General features: G+C 50.3%; 1 protein-coding gene across 1 annotated transcript; it reads right to left on the reverse strand.

Moving 5' to 3' along the window:
* Positions 1-3,444: 3,444 nt before the first annotated feature.
* LOC126370418 (uncharacterized) lies at positions 3,445-8,556 on the reverse strand. Its single transcript, XM_050015256.1, has one exon. It carries the CDS (start codon positions 8,554-8,556, stop codon positions 3,445-3,447), a length of 5,112 nt encoding a protein of 1,703 aa, XP_049871213.1.
* Between the last annotated feature and the right edge of the window lie 269 nt (positions 8,557-8,825).

Consider the following 8,825-nt stretch of genomic DNA (forward strand, 5'->3'; position numbering starts at 1 on the left):
TTTTTTAAGAATGTAGCATTTGTAAAACTTTTCCAAAGACATAAATGTTGTCCTACTCCCATCGATAATTCGTAAAAAAATATATTTTTTATTTTATTTATTTTTTGTGCCCTGAAATGAACAATTTATGTACCCAACCTAAAACTTTTAACTGAAAAAAAAAATTTTTTTTGGCGGGTTGTTGTTTCTTGCCAATGCATTGCTAAATTTCGCTATGCCTCTATCAAGCGTTCGTCCATCTCGCTCGACAGAATCGATAAAATGATCGTGAATGACCCTGTAAAAACAGTCCGGACAGTCTTTACAAAAATCTCCTTACCCTACCAGCTTTGCTGACGAGTGTCCCTTCTGTACGTAGTATTATTACTTATTCTATGCTTCAAGTTTAATATCGTCGACAGTGTCACAGCGATATTCAAATAACCCGTCACCGGCTTTACGTGAGCACACGATAATATGATAATGTGTGAACCAGGTTTCACCCAGGCAATATCCGGTTAAGACCGCAGTCAGGATATTAGTGTCAACGGTGGTCTACTATTGAACCGGATTTGCAAGTTAATTGAGAGATAGTTATCTCTACTCTGAACACTATACTAACATAAAACATAAACATCCTATATACGTCCCACTGGGTATAAGCCTCCCCGCAATCAACCGGAGGGAGTACGGAGCATACTCCACCATGCTGCTTCACTGCGGGTTGGTGGAGGTGTTTTAACGGCTAATAGTCGGGACCTACGGCTGAACGAGCCCTCCGCAGCACGGAATCATCTTATTTTTTCAGACGATCAGCCTGTTAAATCCATAAAGTCATTCAATCCTGTAAAGTGATTTGAATAAACAAACATAATATATTGGTTATATTTTTACACTATAATCCTTTGCGCAATGTTTAAGTGCAAAATAATAGTGTTAAGTATATAAATATAACACAAAAAAAATAAAGGAATAAATTTCCTCAAGATCGGAAAGAAGAAAACTCAGAAAAACTTATTTTCAATCAAAACTGCCTTTTTCCACATGCTGCTTTTCTTTTTCGTATTTCATCCCTCAGAAGAGATACACTCTACGTTGTTCTACATTTTATAGCAACTTATCACTTTTTTTTGTTTTCCCCGAAGGGTAAGGCAAAGGGAACTATGCCCATACAGCCATGTCTTACGTATTTTTTTCTTGATGATTAATGAAATGATGAAAGGTGATGATGATGAAACCTAAGCCCCCACCCTCGGAGTAGACTCCTACTCCGAACCCCAAACGAATTAACTCAAAAGTCCGCATAAACTTTCGAGTTATGAAGCGGCTTCTTGGCACGAAGCGGAAATAGGCAGATCCACTTTGTTTATTGAATACTCCGATATAATAACACTCGCGAATGTCTTCCGACTAACTTAATGCGATCATTAACCACAAAACACCACTTCGTATTATATAAAGCAACTGTCCCGTTTCCGTTTCCCGCCAAAAAGCCGTTTTAATCCTCATTAGATCTGTCAAAACGCAAAGCCAGTGTTGTGACGTTCATTAGCATAGTGTTAGATATGTATCAGTTAAATAATGTACATTAAACTGAAGTTATTGTTTTGTTTTTTATTTCACTTTTCTCTAGGTAAGTACTGTGATAAAATCAAACCCAATATCAAGCCTACCGGGTTAAATGCCATTAAAATAACTTCGCAACTTTTATTTTATGACTTTGGGGCAAAAACTTCCGATCCCGAAGTTAAAATGAAATCCGGAGTGCTTTGTCACAAGTAGGTTGTAAAAAGTTGGGCTTCGAAATGAGAATAATACCTTGAACGTTAGGGTTTGACTTCAGATACTAAGATACTTACATGATCTGTGAACCTTCCTGTTGACATGCCGTCATGAGCAATATTATGTACCCACTTTAAAACCCTGTCGCACTACTTATAATATTTGACATTTAAAGAGATTTACGGTTTAATTTGTCAAAAAAGTTAATGTGACATGGTTTTAAAGTGTATACATATTAGTACTCGTGACGTGACATAGTGGACAATAACAAAACGAGGTAAGCTTTGGCGTCGGGCATTTAAGAAAATAAGTTACTCTATGAAAAGTGCAATATAAAACATTTATTTTTACAGGGTGTTACTGATATTCCACTTGATATTAACTTAGAATAGTGAGCTGAATTATCCCCCTCAGTATTCGTTACATGTCACTTACGGTCACGAGCATTAATATGTATACACTTTAGTACCATGTCACATTAACTTTTTTAACAAATTAAACCGTACGTCTCATTAAATATCAAATATGATAGTGCGACAGGGTTCTAAAGTGTGTACATGATATTGCTCATGACTGTACACTCCGTACAAGTACGTATAGGTAGCCATACTGTAGTAAGACCACGGTAACATGATCATTAACTAACATACGGATACCTAATACCTAAATATACATAAAGCTGCCTCAGGTACATGCTCTATAAATAAAACAACCATTGAAATAATAAATAATAAGTATATTGGTTACTTACTCTAAATTTCCAAAACGCACGCGTGCTCAAACACAAGTGTACACGTGTTCAAAATGGTACGTCTGCCTTCGATGCGTGCTCGAATCAAAAGAACCCCAATGAAAGACAAACACGCCTTTTTATACCCTTTCTCCTAGTGTTGCCATAAGAAGGCAACACAAATTCGCACAAAATTACAGAAAACCTAACATTCGACCATCCTGACGTCGTGCATGTCCTCATGCACGTAGACAAAACGTCTAATGTTCAAACCTAACATTCGGCGGGCCAAGTGATTCCACACTCATCGAGAACAGTTACAAAGCTTCACTTAAAATCTAAAAGTACAACGACATATAATCACATTTACGGGGTGAAACATCAGCTCTTCTTTCTAATCATAATATAAAGCTATTCAAGTTGTCAATAGTTCGCAAACCCTTCCTTCTCATGAACTATTGCAAAGCAATTGAGTGTGAACCTTCTTTCTCACACTTGTAATTATCGTATACAAACCTTCCTTCTTATATACGATAATTAAAATAATCATAATATAAAGCTACTCAAGTTGTCAATAGTTCGCAAACCCTTCCTTCTCACGAACCATTGCAAAGCAATTGAGTGTGAACCTTCTTTCTCACACTTGTAATTATCGTATACAAACCTTCCTTCTTATATACGATAATTAAAATAATCATAATGTTGTGGACTGTATGTTCAGGATCTCGGGGAAATAAAAGGCTCGATCAAATTTCCGGATCAACTGCTAACTAACTCGTTTATTTCATATAAATATCCACCTTAGCTACTAATTTCGCTATCACAACTAGTGGGTCTTACGTTCTAATCTTATAGCTATCCTATTCTAATATTATCGCCGTCTCGTTCTAGGGGCGGCGCTTCCTTCGCTGTCCCTTTTTAGCGGCGCCGTCTCGCTCTAGTGGCGGCGTCCGCTACATCTCTCCCCCCGGCGTAGCTTGCGAAGCCTCCTTCTTGATCAGCACGGCGAGCTTCCTCGTTGGTCTCCTGAAGATTCCCGTTCTGGTTCTGACGTCGGCGACTCGTATCCCGCCGTCAGGTCCGATGAAGGTCCGAATCACCTCCCCCATTGGCCAGACGTTTCGTGGCAGTGTCGGGTCAACTACCACTACGATGTCTCCTTCTTTCAGCCCGGCGTCGTTGTTCGTAGGCTCGTTGGTCACGCGCTCCCGGTTGGCGTGGCCGGCGGCGCAGTGTTCCCTCAGCACCAGCAACTTGGTCAGGTGATGACGGCCGTCCAGGATGATTGGTCGCTTCATATGTTCTGGAACGGTCGCGGCTCCAATACGACCTCGAACACGCAGGATCCCATCTTGTAGCTCCGGGTCTAGCTTGTATAGGCGGCTTGTCTTGGAAATGGAGCGCCCTGCTTGGATCCGTTCTATTTCAGCGCCAAAGCTCTCACGCTGAGCTCTTTGCAGGAGTGCTCGTTCGGCGCGTTCCAAGTGCTCCACTTCCAGGTTCTTTGTCTTCTTGCGGCACATGTCGATGAATGCCAATACCCGTGCCGCCGCTCTGATCAATGTTTCATATTTGGAGAATCGACCAGGGTCAGGTAGCCAGTCCTCCTTCTGTCCATCGCGTGTCCCAGTGTGAAGGACGTCTTCCTCCTCGATGTGCGATGACTGTTCAGCGGGCCAGTGTTCCGGTGACTCGTATAAGAAGTCTGGCCCCTGAAACCAGCGGTCGTTCACGCTGATTGTAGTCCCATGACATCTTGTGGCGTCGTCGGCTACGTTGTGTGTAGTGGGGAGCCATCGCCATTCGTCCTTCTGGGTGAGCTCTGCGATCTCGCTCAGCCTGTGCGCCACGAATGGGGTGTAGCGCCGAGCGTCGTTCCGCACCCAGTGTATCACCGTCGCTGAGTCCGTCCAGTAGGTGACACTGTCGATCTTGATGCGGTGTTCCTTTTTCAGCGTGTCGGCCAACCTCACTCCGATGACGGCGGCTTGTAGTTCCAGTCGCGGGATCGTTTGTGTTCGCTGCGGCGCCACCTTTGACTTGGCGCCAACCAGAGTGACCCCGATGCTTCCGTCGCAGCGCACTATCCTCCAGTAGGCCACCGTCGCGTATGCTTGCTCGCTGGCGTCGCAGAAGATATGTAGCTCGATGCGCTGATGGTTCTTCATCTCGTAGCATCGTGGTAGTCGTAGCCGGGCGACCTCTTCCAGCTGTGCCAACCAGCTCATAAATTGTCCGGCTTCTTCTTCCGGGATCGGCTCGTCCCATGGCAACTTAAGACGCCATAGGCCCTGAAGGATGATCTTCGCTCGGATCGTGTAGTGGCTCAGGAGTCCCAGCGGGTCGTATATGCTCATGACCGCACTGAGAGCTTCTCGCTTCGTAGGCGCGCGGCTTCGTGTTCGTACCTCGTCCGGTACTCTATTGAGCGACGTGTTGAACCCCAGTTCGTCTCGACCTGCGTTCCAGTAGAGGCCAAGTATTTTGTGCTCGGCGTGGCCCTCTCCTCCGAGCTGCGTTGGTTGGGTCGCTCGAAGCTCTACGGGCACTTCGTCCAGGACTCCCTCGTAGTTGGAGTTCCACCCGCGCAAAGTGAAGCCGGCGTCTGCGTGGACTTCTATCACCTCGTTGATGGTTCGGCGGCCCTCCTCGATGTCTTCATAGCTCGCCACAAAGTCATCCATGTAGTGACTGTGTGTGATGGCCTCCAGCGCACGTGGGTGAGTGTGCGCGTGAGCATGCGCGTTGTGGTCTCGCACGCTGTGAGCCATGAAGGGTGAGCTGGCCGCGCCGAAGATCATGCTCGTCATCTTGAAGCAGCGAGGCGGATTCTTCCGGTCGTTTCCCCTCCACAAGAACTGCTGGGCGGGTTGGTCTTCTGGGCGGATCTTCACACGCAGGAACATCTCTTGTATGTCCGCAGTGACGGCGACTGGTCTCTCTCTGAACCGGAATACGATCCCCTGCAGTGACAGTAGCAGGTCCGGTCCCTCTAATAGCTCGTCGTTCAGGCAGACACCGTGGCTGCGTGCGGCGGCGTCGAAAACCAGGCGTAGTTTTCCTGGTTTATTGGGGTTCTGCACGGCAAAGTGTGGCAGGAACCAACTGACGGTGCTCGCTCGTTCATGACCGTCACATGGTGCTGCGTAGCCCTTGTTCAGCAGGTTTTCCATTTGGGCCGTGTACTGCTTGGCGAAGTCGGGTGAAGCGTCCATCTTCCTCTCGATGCTTCTCAGACGTCGGAAGGCTGCATCGTAGCTTGGAGGCATGGTCACGTCGTCACGACGCCATGGAAGTCCAACCTCGTAGGCCCCGTCGATCTTCTTCATCGTCTTCTGCACGATGTCCCGAGCGCGCTGATTGGCAACGCCCACGAGCGGTTTGTGACTGACACCCAGTGCGTCAATCTTGAAGTGCGCCTCGACGAGTTGCTCGAGACGTCGGTCGTACTGGTCGGTTGTGTCCCCGTGTCGTTCTACATCGTAGACATGCAGCACGCTCCCTTGTTGTATGATGGTGTTGCGCGGTACGGATCCGTGTACCACCCATCCAAGCTGCGTTCTTGATGCGGCGGGTTCGTTCGGGCCGCCAACTCGAAGTTCACGGGACACGATCAATTCCCAGTGGTCTGTCCCCACTAGGACTCTAGGGCGTGCTAGCTCGTAGCACATCTCGTTCTTGTCCAGGCGTAGGTGCTTGTATTTTCTCAGTAGCGACTTAGAGATGGTCTGCTGGTGTAGAATAAGGTTCTTCACTGTGCGTGCTCTTATTCCGTACGGTGCGTGTTCATTCTTGCCTCGGAGTTGCACCGCGACTGATCTGCTCTCCTCTTCTAGTTGCGCCATGTTCACACCGCGCAGGTTCAGTGGCTGTGTGGGTCCACTTGCGCCGATGCTCTCCGCCAGCTCGTTGTCAATAAGAGTGACGGTGGCGCCTTCATCCAGTAGGGCGTAGGTGGAGACCTCCCCCCGTGGTCCGCTCACGATCACTGGGCAGACCTTCAGCAGGACAGTCCTCGGGCCAGTGGCGGTAGTGGCCACCGACATGACTGTTTCCGGGCCACTCGTCGATGGTTGCGGTTCGGCTGCGGCGGCGGGCGGGTCCTCGTGTAGCGTAGCGTGATGTGGACGGCGACATTGGTTCACGCCGCACACCCGCGCCTTGCATGCTATGCGTCGATGTTTCGAAGCGACACATTTGAAGCAGAGACCTCTCTCCTTCACGAAGTCCCATCGCTGGTTGACTGTCAGTGCCTTGTAGGATTGGCACTGCGGCAACTTGTGATCTTCTCCGCAGCTGGGGCACTGGACGGCTCGCTCGCTCGTGTTGTAGATGGCTTCTGGTTTTCTTCCCAATGATGATCTTCCACTCGTGCTGGCCTTTAATTCTTTGCTTCTGTTCGCAGCGGGAGCAGTAGCAGCGGCGACGGTGCTGGCACTCGGGGCGTACATGAAGGAGATCGCTAAGTTCGCCTCGTGTGTCAGGAATCGGGACATCATGACGATCTCGGGAACGTTGTCCTCTTCATGAAGGGATGCGTAGTCACACCAGCGTGACCGATGATGCGGGCTGAGCTTGCCAAGTACTTCTCGAGCCAGCAGTGGGTTGTGGATGAAGCCCCGTTTGTCGATGGACTCCAGTATGCACACTTGATTGCGCAGCTTGATCGCGAAGTTATTGAGGTCTATCGCAGACGGTCCCAACCTCGGTAGTCGTCTGATTTCTTCTAGCGCCCGGTCGATCAGCACCTCGGGGCGCCCGAAGCATTGTTCCAGTGTCTTCATTATGACGCTCGGATCGGTTGCGGTGTACAGCAGTGCCGCCACGGCTTCGCGTGCCTCCCCCCGTAGGCACGTCCGTAGTCGCTGTAGGTTCTCGGCGGCGCTCAAATTGTAGAGACGTGTTGAATCTCTCATTGTTGCTTTGAAGGGCAGCCATTCGTTCGGGTTGCCGCTGAAGATGGGTAGCTCGACGTTCCGGATGCGTGGTCGCGCCATCCGCTCGAGTGCCTCTGCCAATTGCTCGATGCCTTGCTTCGCGTTCGAGGTTCGGCGTCTTCGTTCCGCTGACGGGTGTCGGTCTCGTTCCGGCGACCGTAGTGGGTGTCGCTCTCGTTCAGGCGACGGTGAGAAGTGTCGCACACGTTCCGGCGACTGTCGGGGGCGTCGCACTCGTTCAGGCGACGGTGAGAGGTGTCGCACACGTTCCGGCGACTGTCGGGGGCGTCGCACTCGTTCAGGCGACGGTGAGAGGTGTCGCACACGTTCCGGCGACTGTCGGGGGCGTCGCACTCGTTCAGGCGACGGTGAGAGGTGTCGCACACGTTCCGGCGACTGTCGGGGGCGTCGCACTCGTTCAGGCGACGGTGAGAGATGACGTGGTGCGCGTTGAGGTGTCGGCGAGGAGCGTAGCGGCGCGCGGCGTCTGGCTCTCTCCTCGAAACGGGTCTGCTTCTGTTCTTCGTCCCGTGTCTCGTCCATGCGCATGAACCAGTCATCGACCCGGTCATTGGGTCCCAGGCATACGTCCTCTTCCTGCAGACGAGCGCTCTCTTCCTCTTGGATGTTCTCTTGTTCGACGGCGAGACGCTTCCGAATCAAATCGGCTTCTAATTCCATCTTGCGTCGTTCAAGCTTCGCCAGTTGTTCCGCGGCTTCTAATTCAGCCAAGCGTAGTCTCGCAGTAGCATTCGTCGAACGTATGGAGGGCGCGAGCGATCCGCGCAGTGTATCTGCAACGCGTCGTGTCGCAGCGGGGGCGGCGGTGCGGGGCGCGGTGCCGACGGTGAGGGGCGCGGTACCGGCGGTGAGGTGCGGGGCGCCCGCGGTGAGGTGCGGGGCGCCCGCGGTGAGGGGCGCGGGTTCGATCGTCGCGCTAGTCGTCGGTTGTTCGCGGACTGAGCGCGTCGCGACGGTCGGTGAGGCGGGGGGTGCCTGAGATAACCGCCTCTGACGTTCCTCTTCGATTCGTTGGAGGGCGAGACGTTCGGTCTCGCGCCGTTGCTCTTCCTCGCGGCGTTGTTCCTCCAGCTCCACAGCGTCGCTCTGACTCCGGGTCACTACCATCTCGGATCGGTGAAATGGCAGGGAGGTACTGAGCGCGTTCCGCGATGGCACCAGATGTTCCCACGATGAAGTGCTTCGGCGATCTGAATCCGGCTCGAAGGACCAGGAACTGTTGTGGACTGTATGTTCAGGATCTCGGGGAAATAAAAGGCTCGATCAAATTTCCGGATCAACTGCTAACTAACTCGTTTATTTCATATAAATATCCACCTTAGCTACTAATTTCGCTATCACAACTAGTGGGTCTTACGTTCTAATCTTATAGCTAT

This window comes from Pectinophora gossypiella, chromosome 10 (assembly GCF_024362695.1).
Source record: "Pectinophora gossypiella chromosome 10, ilPecGoss1.1, whole genome shotgun sequence".
Taxonomy (NCBI): Eukaryota; Metazoa; Arthropoda; class Insecta; order Lepidoptera; family Gelechiidae; genus Pectinophora; species Pectinophora gossypiella.

Excerpts from the sequence above, each read along its gene's own strand:
- LOC126370418 (XM_050015256.1), bottom strand. The coding sequence starts at position 8,556 with ATGGTAGTGACCCGGAGTCAGAGCGACGCTGTGGAGCTGGAGGAACAA.